The sequence below is a fragment of the Plectropomus leopardus genome, chromosome 9 (assembly GCF_008729295.1).
Source record: "Plectropomus leopardus isolate mb chromosome 9, YSFRI_Pleo_2.0, whole genome shotgun sequence".
NCBI lineage: Eukaryota > Metazoa > Chordata > Actinopteri > Perciformes > Serranidae > Plectropomus > Plectropomus leopardus.
The window spans coordinates 23,164,057-23,180,029 of record NC_056471.1 but is presented as its reverse complement, the minus strand read 5'-3'; the positions used below and the strand labels follow the sequence as shown (position 1 = coordinate 23,180,029).

At 40.6% G+C, this 15,973-nt stretch overlaps 1 protein-coding gene across 1 annotated transcript in view; it reads left to right on the top strand.

Annotated features, from left to right (window-relative positions):
* tnmd (tenomodulin) overlaps positions 1-15,973 on the top strand; it is a 64,267-nt gene that overhangs the window by 40,533 nt on the left and 7,761 nt on the right. Inside the window, exons 4-6 of the mRNA XM_042493480.1 lie at positions 641-748; positions 8,296-8,455; positions 14,020-14,114. Of these exons, the coding sequence (XP_042349414.1) occupies positions 641-748; positions 8,296-8,455; positions 14,020-14,114 (363 nt within the window). The remainder of the gene's footprint in view (positions 1-640; positions 749-8,295; positions 8,456-14,019; positions 14,115-15,973) is intronic.

The following is a 15,973-nucleotide window of genomic DNA, read 5'->3' as shown; positions in this document are numbered from 1 at the left end:
TCTGAGATACTGAGAGTCTTTCAGACTTATTCCGGCTGAATATCTTAGATTAACACAGAATGGCAGCAGGAGAGAATTAACAGATCTCTCTTGCCTATTGAGGCTCTGTGTGTCAGACTGAATAGAGCTACAGTCCACATGGTGGAGGATCATCAGTGGAGCTGAAGAGAGTGACTCCACACTTGACTGCGCAGATTAAGAGAGTGACAGGGACCTATGACTGCCTAATTCAATGGGGGCACTCTCTGTAGAAAACACTTCATTCTCAACAATGTCACTTTGCTCTCCTGTGCCATATATGCCGCTATCTGCTAAGTATTATACATCCGCGGAGGAACACCCCCGCTTTTTTACTTCCATTCAGCCTGAGAGCGAGAGCTGTGTTGCCAAGGCCAGGCAGTCATCAATTTTATACCATGCTAAAGGGAAAAAAAGATCAAAACACACCTCTTCTCACTCATTAGGTTTTAACGTCTTTGACTTTTTTAAGAGCTTTGATTATCAGCAAAAAGCTGAGCATTTTAAAACGATTTTAAAACGCCCCAATGCTTATGGGATATCCACATCACAGAAAGCGAATGAATGATACATATATCTGAATTCATGAGTACCCCTTCATTTCTTTTTTTTTCTTTCAAAGGGAATCACTGGGATCCGGTTTGCCGAACATCAGAGGTGCTACATCAGGAGCCAAACTAGGAAGCTACCCACAGTGGCAGAGGTGGAGGCTGAGGACACCGAGTTACTGGTACGCCTCCTCCCTCGTCGTCTGTCTGTGCCTCAGACTCTCTGTAGTCCTGCAGAGGCTGTCATGCATATTGTAGGGAGATAACCAGAGTAGAGCTCTGCGAGCACCACACAAATCCTCTGTGTGTCCATCTTATCCTCCCCCACCTCCCCACCCCTCTCACTGAAGAGTAAACTGTGGTTTGTGGTGCCTGTGAAACCGTCAGAGAGCTGCCCACAAACCCAGAGCATCTTTGTGGCTCACATCAAATGGTGTTTGCTGTCAATCTTGAGCCAATATTAATTTTTAATCATCTCCTCCAAAGGCTCTACCCAAATAGCCTAAAGGGGAAAGGGTGCAGAAGAGGGTCTGAGTGAGAGGTAAGCCATTAAAACGGTATTTTTTAAGAGATGATTTCTTTGTAAAATTCACAAGGCTCTCTCTCCTCTCCAAGTTTAGGGTGATACTCATAGTTGTATGTGAACTTCTGCAAAAAAAAAAAGCAATGGAGGAAATTCAATCAATCAAAATTCCCATTTTTTTCAGTGTCACAGTACAATTCACTGAGTGGGCCGTGTGTTCAAAGAGAAAATCCCTCTCTCAAATGTCTCTACCACTTGCATGCTCTCATTTACATTTCACATTGTAGCTGGGAAGAAATAGCTGGCAAATATCTGACGCTCCCTACTCACAGCTTCATTTTAAAAACAGAATAAGCCAATTGTCAGTCCGAGCAAAACCCAGTCCCAGTTTTAACTTTAAGAACATAAGCTGTTACACCCAAAAACCAAACACTGTTTTGTTTTTTTCCTCCTCTCATCTTCATAATGTCTGATCCACGTTTACAGATACTAATTGCCCAGGCAGCACCATATGTCCACGCCATTTCTGTCTTCTTTGGTGCACTGTGAAGCCTAATTGGCTTAATTCACAGCTCCAAAGTGAATCATCGAAGGCCAGGAAAGTGACTGGGGCTGATACCAGTGGTAACGGCAGTCCTTATCAGGAATGCCACGAGTAAAATAGATGATTCCACGCTGTGTTCAGTAAAATAAAAAAGGTGTTTTTATGATATATGGTTCGCATGAAGCTGCTTTAATCAATCACAGCTTTGCCTTATGAGATGACACTGAAGAACACTTAACAAGGAGCCTTGAATCAACAGCCAGGCTATGAAGTGATGACCAAGCGTCCAAGACAGCCAATTCTTACTCCCAATTCATCAAATACCACCGCTTTGTCAGTGATCTCAGTGTCAAGCATCAGTACAAAGAAGTACCCTTCAAGGCGGTATGAAACTAACCAGCCGGCAACTACCGAAGTATGAAAAGCGAGAAAGTCGGCATAAGGTAAGGAGAAGGGGAGGTGAAAGGGTCAAAGACTCTCAGGAAGTTAATTTCCCACATTTATTTTAATAACAATATCTTGTGCTTGTGTGTGTAGCATGCTACTGTAGTGACGAATTTCACATGAAGTATGTCACAGTGTTACGTTAGTAAGAACGTCACTTATTTAACCATGTTTTTTTTCTAAATCTAACCACATGCTTTCCATTTTCTCATTTCAAGTGAAAAAAGACGTGTACTTTGAAGAGACACAAAGTATGTAATAAGCGGAAATTGTGAAGCCGTCTCTGAACGCCCAAAACTGATTTAGGAGGATACCTAGTGCATTATATTTTGATGTGTTGGTCCACTGACAAATCTGCAGTATTTGACAAGCTGGGATGAGAATGTTTGGCCAAACGTGCAACCTGTGTGCTACGGACTTCATTTGCGTACTATTCTGGTGTTATACTGCAGCCTGTTCTCACTCTGAAGTTGTCAAATACCTTTGCAGTGATTTCGGCGTAACACTCTGACCTCAAAAGCCATCTTTCTCAACTGCATGATTCGCCGCTGCGTTTAAACGATGCTGGTAACAATAATATAAGGTCGACAATGGTCATTATAGGGCAGGCAAGAGAGGCGGTAAATGGGTCTGACAAACCCCAAACGTTTACCTGGGAGGATGGTGTTCACGTCACGTCCGAATTTTTTATTTATTTATTTTTTTAAATATTTTTTGAGCGTTATTGCCTTTAATCGATAGGACAGCACATGTGTGAAATGGGGAGAGAGAGAGAGAGAGGGAATGACATGCAGCAAAGGGCCGAGGCCGGAGTCGAACCCCGGGCCGTTGCAGCGAGGACACAGCCTCTATACATGGGGCGCTGCTCTATCCACTGAGCCACCAGACGCCCCTCTGAATTTTTTTTAACTTCAACATTCATGCCCTTTTAGGCCTAAACGTAATCATGCGCTTTTGTTGACTTGCTGGCGTTGGTTACTATGTTCTTTGGTTCGCAAAAAATAACCATGTGCTTTTGCAGCATAATCCAACCATGAGCTTTTGTTGACATCCTGGCATCAGGTCGGAACGTCAACACCAGACGCAGAAGGATACCTAGAGCGTAATATGTAGACACGGAAATCCACTGAGAAAGAGGCGATATGTGATGACTTTAGGTTGAGAACGTGTTGTATGCTGAATGAGGAAAACTTCAGTGCTGCCTGGATTTTATTCACAGGGAATGCTTATTTAAGTATCTCCATCCGTATGTTTTAAAATTGATATTTAATATTTAATTTCAAATAATAATATGATAAACTGTATAATAAATTAAGACGAGCTAGACATTTCTGACACTGGGGATCAATCAAAGAACCAAATAAACATATTCCCCAACATGTCAAACTAATTGTTCGATCCAAATAATGCCACACGTCATTCTCCCACCAATTTTTGTCTATGAAGAAACTAAGTTTTCTCTTGAATATATGTGTTGCTGCAGAGGATGTCTTCACCCCAAAAACACTGGATTGCAGAAGACAAACTTCAAATATCAGCCGAGGGTACATTCTGGTAATAAACAGTGACCTTGGCCTGACCTCACCATTGTCTCTTATCACATTAGAAAGCGGCCTCTGACCCGTCCTCTGTTAGAATCCACCCACGTGCGACCCCAGAGAAGATCAGCACAAGTTCCTCCTCAGGTGGTGAAACACACGATGCGCACAGGGGTTAAAGCCAAGCACTAATGGTTCCTAGCTAAACCCAGCCGCAGGCTTTCAGGAAACAGGGCTCAGAGCAGCCACGGCAGGCTTTAGAGCTGAGGTGAAAAACAATGGAAAAATTTGCGGAAAAACTGCAAGCAGCTGATAAGGAAATGCAGCCCCTGCGAGGGAAAACCAGGTGACAAACATGAATTGTTTGCCAGGATTTTTTCCTCCCTTTTCAATTTGCCTCCTCTATGAAACGTCTGAGGGAGTAATCCCTGAGCTTCATTCCAGTTCCCCCAGTCTGACATGGAAATCGCCATCCACCTCCCTCACAGCCCTTAACATTGTCAACTGATGCTGCTTGCTCCATTAAACAGCCACTTAATATGGATGACCAAAGCTCACCCAGCAACCCAAAACCTCCCACTCAGACAACAACTGCAAACAGAAAAACAGAGTGCACCGAGGAACAACACCACAGCAGAGGAAGCGAATACACCAAAGTCCTGCAAGCACACAGTACGGATTGTTTTGTCTCATGTTTGTCTGCATAAAGATATGAGCTCAATTCCTGACAGGGAGACCAGCGGGACTATCCTGCAACAAAAAAACAAAAAAATCAGTTCCTACAGTTGGTGGTGTATTCAGTCATGAGGCCAGAAAGTGGCACAGCAAAATTCATCTGTGTCTGTCTGAAGGAGAGGGCCTAACTACTCACAGGGCTCACAGCTGGTGAGCTAACTGCTAACATGCTTGTAAGACAGGGACACGTCTGCACTTTTTTCTATTTTTAAAAAACAAACCGTAATGAGTCCTAAAATCTGGAAATGAGTTAGTATTTCAGCATCTCATGCCCTCGACTCAAAGTCAGTGGGATGAGTTTTTGGTAAGAAGTCTTAAATAAGGTCTGTGGTTATCATAAGATGAAAAGACTTTGACATTTTGTTCTGCAGCATAAAATATGTCTGTAAATACCCAACTTGCAGACTTTGAAGATTTTAAGTGTCTTAAAAAAGGCGGTTGCTTAAAAGTGGCTAAATGCAGCTACAGAATGTCATCACATTTTGCCACGCCCAACATGCCTTTACAGCCTCTTTGTGGTAGCAAAGCGACTGTAGTGTAGTTCGTTTTAGCTTAAAATTAACTTTTTACTTCTGCCGATTACATTTAGGCTTCAAAAATCCTTAAAGCGGCGTTCATTTGTGAAGATCATCCTGCTGAACAAAACGTACAAGTGTCACAAATGTCTGTTTATCAGAGTTTATATTCTGCAATATTAAAAAAAATCCAACGGAAAAATCTCCATGGGCTTTTTGTTGAGGAAACCAGGGCGATGTTAGCGCTGAAAAAAAATGAGCCGTTAATTTACAAAAGTCTCTTTCCCAATGTAAGTCTATGAGGGAAAGTCTTTTGGGGCTAAATGGCCTCATGTGACCGTGGCCACGCCGAAAATCAGCTCCAACGCTCGGCACACTTCATGGGGGCCTGAATATTTACAATAGCTTCCTCTATTTTGTACCCTCTGTCTGTTCCCCCAAAGGTCAGCACTGTCAAGACAGCTTGATATTTGTCTGTGACGCAAATTTGCATGCCAAAGTTCACCAAAGCTGAACTTAAACAGAAAAAACACAGATTTACTTTGCCCCCACCAGCAAATCCACTTATCATTTCATTGAGATCTAATTATTTTTCCATCAAATTTAAGGTTTTTTTTTTAAATGCTGGAGTCGTCAGGCCTTTAGTGCCCATAAGCACTCTCACTGTCACACCACCTAAATTAAGAATTTCAATACGTTGTTTCCACAGTCAAGAGAAGTTCAATCGATATGTGTGAACATGAGCGACTTTCTGTCAAAGCTGGACACCAGACAGGTCTCAAACTCGTGATGTCATCAAGTTTAAGTCTGAAGACATGAATAGGAGCCTGATTTTGTGTAAAATGTTTGTTTTCTTTATTTATAGAGTTTTATTCTATAAACATAATCACAATTTTCATTTCCAGTAACATCTGGGTAGAAAATCCAGCATCATATACATTAAAAGAAATGACACTGAGCAAATTCTGCCTCAGTTGGTTATTTTAAAAAACCTGTATCAATTAAAGTATGTGTCCTTTTTGACAGGGAATGGAAGCTTTTATTTCAAAACCACCAGACTTTACTGACAAAAACACAAATTTTACTTTGCAGAACTCTGCAGTTGTTGATCTGTTGCTGCTGCTGAGGTAAAGCAGAGAAAATATTACAAATATATCGTTTAATTAAACTGATATTGATGTTTTTAGGTGGCTAAAATATGTTTTTCTACTGAACCCCATTCACAGCAGTACAATGTTTTACATCAGTGCTGGTAGATTTGGGTTATCAAAGACTCTAGCAAAGTACATAAAATGAGTAAAGCAGGAATGTCAAAGGTTGGACCACCATGTGTACCTTTAAACATTACAGTTGGCTGAACATGACAAGAGAAATAAACAAGTTTGCCAATTTTACATATCTTCATAATTCAAATCAGTTGCCAATTGATTGGTTGTTGTTAGTGTGATGTCACAGTGATATTCGGTCTATGTATCTATAAATGTGCCGAGCAGCTCACAAATTTGAGTTTAAGTTTAATTTGGGAGAGAGTTATTCTTGTTTACTAATATTTTTGGACTGTCTTTGACCATAGGAATAACATGTAGGGATTTTTAAAATGGGCGTAGTTCCCCTTTAATAAGGTCATCAACTAAAATCCCCCACCTGCTCCTCTGCCTGATGAAACCCCCGGCCTTTGCTATGTACGGTTAAGTGAAAGCTCTGTGGTATCATGACAAAATCTTTGTTGATCTCTGGCAAACATAGCAGCACTTTAAACAATTTGCCATGTAGACAGTGTTTCCCCCCTCGGGACACGGTGGCAGGAGAGGGTAAATTCATTAACTACAGCACAACTGGTGTATAATTAAGTTGTGCACTGTGGGCAGAAAGCATACATACACCAGGAGCAGGTCACACAAAACAAATTACCATCATTCCCAAGGTCCAATACTTGATAAAAACTTGTTTGTGTCCTAATAATATATCATTTGTCAATAGCACAATGGAAAAGCCTTTCAGAAGTGTGTGTAAACTGGAGGGCTGTAATCATGTTGTCTTTGTGCTTGTCAACTGGCATTTAGAAATCCCTGCCCCATGCTAAAATGCTGACCTTTACCACTTCCCCCCAGGCCCTCTCCTGCAAGTTATTGGAGTCGTTTCTCAACTGTGAAGTCAAAGTCATGTTGTAAGCCCCGTGTCATGACCTCCATTTACTTCCCAGAGAAGACTCACTTGGCTTCAGTAGTTAAGAGGTCCAATTAGAGAGTGCTGTTTGTGTTTCTCCAGTTTGATTTTAATTTCTGCGGCCACGGGAACGGCAAGCGCACCAGCTCATTGCCAGAGCACCCCCTACGATGTACCGACACAACCCCTGCTAGTCCTCCGAGTCATCATTAGTCAACTGGCCGCCGCTTAAAAGTCAGAAAAGTGTGTCAAAAAGCTTGAGCGAAACACAATCTTTAATGTGACAGAACGCACTTTTTTTCTTTCTCTGCAGGTCACAAACAAGAACAGATAGCGAAACTGTAATTCAAGCGAGAGTGACAGGGGTGAACGTGAGGGAGGGGGCACGACCCAATATAAATGATCCTCGCTCCGACTATAGCCCCAGGATTCTACGTCAAGCTTAACTAATGTGCAATTAAGCTTCAGACTGGGAGAAAATCACCTTGTAAAAACATTTGTCAAGTGAACTGTTTTTCTGTTCTGGGTTGCTAATTAACAAGGGAATGGGAAGAGGGGGTTTGTTTGTGTGTGTGTGTGTGTGTGTGTATTTACATATACATGAAGAAAATAAATATCTGCACTGTTAGGGGAGAGCATTACCAAATCCCCTTCATATGTCTCTATTAGACAACACTGACATGTAGTCCCTATCATTAAGCAATAATAGTTTACTTTACAGCTCATGAACTACAGTATCAACAAATTAAGCCCACTGATAGTGCTGGGTGCCAAGCGAAGCATTGTGGTGCAGGGAGGGAGGGAGGGAGGGATGGAGGGATGGAGGAGGAGGAGGAGGAGGAGGGGGAGGAGGAGAATGCAAGGCTTTATTGTGTCTGTCACATTAAACGATATTGCAGCCACACTCAGAGTAATGAAGACCACTTCTAAAGTCATTTAAAAGTCAAATCATCACTGTCTGTGAATTTCAATGATGTATAATAGAAATAGCATGCCGCAGGCTCGAGAGGAGGGTGAGGGGGAGAGAGAAGAGGGAGTCAGGGCAGAGGGAGTCAGGAGTCAGGAAGTTGCCGCCCTCTCGGCGGACAGAAAGGTGATAGATAAAAACGATGAGAGTGGAGCCGCTGTGCGGCTCAGGGGAGGAGAGTGCAAATGCAGGACTATAGTTTGTGTGTGGCCGGGAGTTTTTTCATGCTCTGACATTCTATATTATGTATGTGTGTGTGTGTGTGTGTGTGTGTGTGTGTGTGGTGTTTTCTCGCAGGTGGGTGAGACCGAGGCCATGGATATGAAGGTGGAGGACTCCCAAGTGTGGGTTCCTGCCGAGGAGCCCATCGTTAACCCAGCTTTCCTCTTCGACTCCAAGATCTGGGAGATTTGCCAGGAGCTGCCCATCCACTGGATCCACCCCTCCCCTCTGAGCGGTGAGAGCAGGGGGCATCTTTGCCTCTAAATGCAGACTATTAACACCCTCACTGGAGGGCATCCCCACAGGCCGTATGCGGGTCCGCCAGGACCGCATGTTTTCCCAACCACATAAGTATCCAGCCCGGGTTACTCTGTGTGTGTGTGAGTGAGTGTGTGTGTGTGTGTTTGGGAAGTTGAGAGAGTTGAGAGAGTTGTAGTCAGTGGTGGAGGAAGAATTTTGATCTTTTACTTAAAGCTCCAGTGTGTTGTGTATTTAGTGGCATCTAGTGGTGAGGCTGCAGATTGCAACCAACTGAAACTTCTCCTGAGTGCCGAGCATGTGGGAGAACTACGGTGGCCGACATGAAAAAATGCAAAGGGCCCTATCTAGAGCAAGTGTTCAGTTTGTCTGTTCTGGGCTACTGTAGAACAACACTTCAACACCTGGACATTACCTATTAGATCTATCTATCTATTATATTTTATTTTAAAAATGAGAAATGTCCAGAAAACTATATTTATAATTTTCTTAATTATGTATTAAATTCTGTAACAGAGAAAAGGAAAAAAATCTATACATGTTTTGAGCACTTTCTTAAGGTCATTTTTTGATTGTTTGTTTGTTTTTACTTTCTGGTTGTTTTTTTTATTTTCTCTTAACTTTTTACTAATTTCTTGCTTTTGGGGCCATTTTTTTGTGAAGTTGCTCACCTATTTCATCCCATGTTTTTGAAAGAAATCAAGACATTTTTTTCTGGTTTCAAAGGGTTAAAGCAGAGAGTCCAGAATAAGCAGCCAAGGTTAAATTCTGACCTGAAAGCATTTTCTCTTAAGGTCATAATTATAAAGTCGAGTCTGTAAAACTGTTCACCGGCCACCTCAAACTGCAAGGTCGATTATGAATGATTATGAATTTTTGAGCCATGGATTTTTATATTTGTAAAACATTTCTTGAGCCAAGAAAAGTGATTTAAAAATCTGTGATGTCATCACAGTGTAAAAGCTACGGGGCCAGTAGGAACTCACAGGCGCAGCCAGCGAGAGAAATACTACAGTACACATTCAGTGGGCCCCTTCTGCAAAAGTAAACCCGGAAGCTAGAAAACTTTTTCGGCGTACATGCCGGGCGAGCAACTCCACTGAAATGAACAGGCGCCATCTTTAGTCCAGCGTCTAAGTATTATCAAAGTCTAGGCATCTCTCACCCACCTTTTCCGTCAATCTCTGGGTGTATCAATAAAGGCATAATGGCGAAAAAAATAACCTTCGTAGAATAACATGGCAAACTCTGCTAGCTGCCAGCTCAGCCACCTCCATGTTAAGAGCCATGTGCAGACAACCTTTGAATCCTTATAACTGACACAAACACAAAACAACCACAAGAAGAGACAAAATGACAACAAAAACAGGCACAAAATTATCCCAAAGAGACACAACATGAGACAAAAAAATACTGCAAAGTGTGTGTTGCTCCTGTGTAGAAGAGGTGATGGTGCCCTCTGCATGTCTGTGCCCAGAGGCCCATTGTCTCATTATACGCCCATGATCACAGATGCATTAACATGTATTTTAATGTTGTTGCCGGCTGAGGTGGAGCTAATTTTTAACTGGTTTATTACTGATAATATCATGTTTTGTTTTACAAAAAGTATAAATTATGCAGATAAGAGTCGTTTTTAGAAAAAAAAAAAAGCCAGTCTTAATTATTTTAATCTGCCCTGATAGAAATCGTCATTTTAGAAGAAAGTACAGCAGCTGATTTATTTTTAAAAATTAATGTTATTTGAAAATCAAAAATAGTCACATTATCAAGAGATGGAATTAATATTGACAGGGTCTTGAAAATTAAATTTTTGGGTGCAATTATGGAATATAAGTTCCCTAGAAACCTGACATACCTTATTTATTGACAAATTAGTCCAAAAGTATTACAATTCTAAACAAAGCAAAGTATACGTTATATTATACAGCATATCAAATACTGTACACCTCACTTTTTTTAAAACTATACTTCAGTATTTCAGTCACTGTGCAGAGGTGTGAGGCAACACACATATAGTACACCTATTATAGATCTGATGGTGCCCTCTGCATGTCTGTGCCCAGAGGCCCATTGTCTCATTATACGCCCATGATCACAGATGCATTAACATGTATTTTAATGTTGTTGCCGGCTGAGGTGGAGCTAATTTTTAACTGGTTTATTACTGATAATATCATGTTTTGTTTTACAAAAAGTATAAATTATGCAGATAAGAGTCGTTTTTAGAAAAAAAAAAAAAAAAAAGCCAGTCTTAATTATTTTAATCTGCCCTGATAGAAATCGTCATTTTAGAAGAAAGTACAGCAGCTGATTTATTTTTAAAAATTAATGTTATTTGAAAATCAAAAATAGTCACATTATCAAGAGATGGAATTAATATTGACAGGGTCTTGAAAATTAAATTTTTGGGTGCAATTATGGAATATAAGTTCCCTAGAAACCTGACATACCTTATTTATTGACAAATTAGTCCAAAAGTATTACAATTCTAAACAAAGCAAAGTATACATTATATTATACAGCATATCAAATACTGTACACCTCACTTAAAACTATACTTCAGTATTTCAGTCACTGTGCAGAGGTGTGAGGCAACACACATATAGTACACCTATTATAGATCTGATATATATATATATATATATATATATATATATATATATATATATATATATATATAGTGTAGGTCGGCTGACCACACTTAGAAAGACACTGAGCACACATCCAACTGCACACACACACACACACACACACTACAGAGGGGGCGCAATACAAATTATAAATGAGGAGGATTCAAGGGAACTGACTGTTTATCAAGTCAAGGGTAATAAAACTTTAAAATATTGTCAAATGTTGTTGATCTATTATTCAACTCCAGAAAATGAACAGATACCAAATAATTGATCTATATGACGTATAATGTCATCGATTGTGTGTGTGTGTGTGTGTGCAGTTGGATGTGTGCTCAGTGTCTTTCTAAGTATTGTCAGACCATCTACACTAGAGCATTACCTCAGAGAAAGGAAGCAATATAAGATTTTACTTTTGCCTGCTACTTCTTGATCAATGAACGTCCATTATTTTATAGCTTATATTTTATGTGGAAAAAAATAACGAATGAATGAATCTCAAAAGGAGGCAAAGTAAAAGATGCTTTAAAAAGGAAAAATTCATCTTATTCCACAAAGCTTGTGAAAAACAGTTGAATTCTGTTATGTTGTGTTTTTCACATCCTTTAAGAAAGTAACTTTTAGGACTCAATAAAAGATGAAAAAAAAACTTGCTCAGAAGATTTTCGCAGTGTGTGCAGTATATAGTGAATCTAAAAAGTAACTCCAGCATTCGGAGAAAATGTAGTGAAAAAATGTATTGACCTGCACTCATCTACTGTATTAAGACATCTGAAATTCACTAACTTTTAAGTAAAAAAAAAGATCTGCGGACTAAAAGCATCATAAAACTATGTTAGATAGAGATATTGGAAATGTGTTTTTTTCCAGTTAATAGACAGGAATCAGTTACAATTTGATTTCGAAAGTGTGTGACGAGCGTTGGAAGATAGCGGACATCATCGCATCACAAAGTTGAACCAAATGTGCTAACCCATCGACCCTTCCCTAAGCCCCGCCCCTTTGTGACGGTCCAACAAACTGTCAGCGCAAGCATTAAGCCCATACTGTAACTAACTGCACTCTCTGGTGAAATATTAATTTAATCAAAAAACTGAACAAGCAGTTTTAGAGAAACGCAGACAAAAGGGTCTAAAATATGAGTCTGAAAGATATAACCACAATGTCAAACTGACTAAGCATATAAAAGAAACTTTGCCTATTTTAAACCGTCTGTGTCATCTCAGTGTGCATTGAATGTTTGGCACCAGAAGCCAAACACCGCTCATCTGCACACAGAGTGATTACTCACAGCTGGTTGAGTATCAGTAAAGTTTTCCTGTTCCCCCTAACTGTTCCTGTAAAGCACGGTACGTTTTTATTCACTGTTAAAAATCATTAAAAATCAAAAGTAGCATGTGTTTACATTCAGTAGGCAACACTTTGAGGAGCTAGGTGGCTAAGCCGACACTTGGAAACAGGGAGAAAACATTTTTGTCTTTCCAACTTCTTCAGGTAATAAGTATCATAACTGAGCTTGAAATCCACAAAACCTGAAGTGATAGCATTAAAGTCTATCAGTTGTGTGGCTGTCGAACCCTTATCAGAGCTGTCCGATGCTACGCTTTGATTGGACAATCTCCATTCAAGTGATGGGATTTACTGAAGGGTCGATAGTAACAGTAACAGTTATAACCGTAAATGTATTTTTAGAGATTTAAACTATAGTAGTGTCTAGTAGTAGTATTTGTTAAGTTATTTAAAGAGTAAATAAACCCCAAAACCACTTTTTTTTTCAGTTGAAAAGCTATATATATATAATATATATATATATATATATATATATGTATTTGTGTGTATTTAGTATTGTTGATTGATTCAGGTCCAACTCTTGACATTTGAATACAAACTACTAAAATTCTACATATTGTTTATAAATATGCATATTGATTGCCCTATAAGGTTAGAAATCTGGTTTTTGCAATTGAATTTTGCTACTGGCTGATCCTGGTATCAGGAGCCTGTTTTCATCACCAACCAAGCTCACCGTTGCCACCCTGTCGCCGCCCTCTCACCAACTGACGGGCAGGGAGGTGCTGTGGATCAAAAGGCGGCATGACTGGATGACCGGTCATGTCTTAGTCCCCTTTCCAGCCCTGTCCATTTTTTGACATTTTTTTCACATTCCAGGGAGGCACTCAAGCCAAAAGTTACTCTTTAATTATTATAATACTCACCTGTTGGGCTGAGTCCTTTGCAGCAGCCGGGGTTCGAGTTCATCCTCAAGCCCTTTGCTGCATGTTAATCCCGTCTCCCTTCCACCTGTCCTATCAATAAAAACAAAAATTCCCCCCCAAAATAAATTATTATTATAGTAATCAGACATCCCTACTTAAAAAAACATTTAAAATGTTTTTAAAAATGGGCAGTAATTCTATTAAATGTTCATGTTTCACGGTACTTGTTTGAAATAATGTTTCTATTGTTTGCCTCATTTTTTTTGCTGCTGCCTAGACTATTCCAACATAAATTATGCCAGAGAAATATGTAACAGAGTGAAAAGTGTGCCAACCAAGCCCAGTCTCCCCTACAAGTACCTAAAGTAAATGTACTTACATTTCATCACTGTCGATGGTCATCTGGAGATTTGCTTTCTGGGGATTTTCTTCGAAGGATGTGTAGGATTTACTAATTAGGATCTGTGGAGAGTGATTTGTGTGTTAGTATCACAACACTGCTATTGTTTGACAGAAGCATGAAAAAGCTTTGGAATGAATTCCAGCGTATTTCTCCTGAATGTTAGTAATTAACATCAAGCCACCGGGAAAACAGAGTGTGCGAGCCAAAATTTAATCTAAGAGCTTTTCTTCAAACAATAGAAAAACTGTTGCAAGCGCATAATCATCTCCTCTCTTTTCCGCTCTCTCAGATACCGAGATGGGGAATGAGGACACACCCGACGTAGAGGCCGCAGGTCAGCGTTTCACCCGAGACGTCTTGGACCACCAGCCCGTAAACGACTATGTAAGTGGGCCCCTCTGGGCCGCGTCAGCCAGGGACCACACATGAGATACAGTGGAGCCACTTCAATCAGCTCCGGCTCTGCCTCGACTCTTTCTGCATATAAATCGCTCACTAATTGATGTTAAAACTGACTTTGTGCACCAGAGGGCATAGCAATTGCTCTATATATCTGTTTAAGTAAGGCCAGTTCATTGAAGACTCCCTTAATGTCTCTCCATTAATTGAGAGGAATATCCAGGCTTTCAAAGGCAGAAACTTGTGCCTTACAGCGCCCGTTAGTTCCTCCCCTCACTTCCTTTTTTCTGAGGCACTACAAAGGAGCACTCTCAAGGTCACTCATTGCTGCACAGATAAGTTACATTTATTAATAACGCTTTAATTATCAAAGCGTATAAAATTACTGCAAAGGCCAAGTGGCATATTTTGCAATACTGCATGCAAACTGCTCAATACTGTACGCTTAATCATCCCTGACTCTGAGGGGAAATCATATGAAGCAGCATATTACAAAGGAATTACGCACCCTCACTGACACAAAAAAACAACCGCTGCACACTAAGGCAGGGATACTCAACTGTCTTTGCTTGGGGGCCACTTTTGGGGGGCCAGTCGCAGCAGCCCCATACGTGTTTTTAGTATTTTAGGACGTTTCTGGGATTTTGGGATATATTAGGCTATTCAGTCATTTAGTTTTTCATTTTTTTCATTTAGTTTTTTATTAACGAAATTGAATTGAATTGAATTTCTAGGATTTTAGGACGCTTTTCAGACTTTAGGATGTTTCTATGATTTAAGGACATTTCTCAGATATTCAGTCATTCATTTTTTCGCTGTGAGGGATGTTGTATGCTGTAAAGTTCTCTGAGGCAAATTGTGATAGGTGATAAATGGGCTTCATACACAAAACTGAATTCAGGTTTTTGGATGTTTCCAGTATTTTAGTTTCTAAGATTTTAGGACATTAGGGGCTCAGTTAAGACCTTTGTCAGGGGAGCAGGAGATCCTCCACTGGCACTTTTTCATAAAAAAGATCTGGTTTGAACCTGTTTTCTGCACTCTGGCACAATGACAACAACAATGACAACAATTCCCAGTGTGAATGCCTTTACTTTTATTGTGAATTAGAAAATGGTTGTGGGGCTACCTGGTACCCTATTGGGGGCCAGATCTGGCCCACACGCCGTATGCTGAGTATCACTGCAGTGAAGGTATCAGGAACATAGACAGGTACAGAGACATCTACACACACATTCAGCACTCACTCACTCACAGGTGAATAGCCACTAAAGTTAAATTCAAGGATAATGAGCCCGGCTTAGAGCTGTGAGAAACGGTGAGAGACATGCAGAGAAACGAGACGTCCTATAATGTTGACATTTATCAGGCCTGTCCCAGAAACACCTCGTGCTCAACTCCTCAATTTCCCCCCCAGCCTGCTCTGTCTTCTCCCTCATCGTCTGCGGCAGGAGATGCACTGCTATGCAATTAAAACATACCAGGGGATGAAAAACTCGGCTCTCCTTTTGAAACGTTCTGGCACTATCAGCTGAGTAATGCATACCACTGCAATCCATTCCAGCGGCAGCACGTCCAGGCTCTGTTTGTGGCTCTGCCGATAACAAAGGCCTTTGTGGCCGAGCAGAGGGCAGCAGCAGTCTGTAATTGGGAGTCTGAACTCTCGCTCATTCCAGCAGGACGCCACATGTGTTAGTCAAACCTCATCTTTTTTGTTTTTTTATGCTCCGTCCATGTAAATGCACTCACAGGCAAAAAACACACACACACACACACACTCTTAAAAATAAAGGTTCCAACAGGGTTCATCCTGTAAGGCTGAGGTTCTATCAAGAACCGTTTGC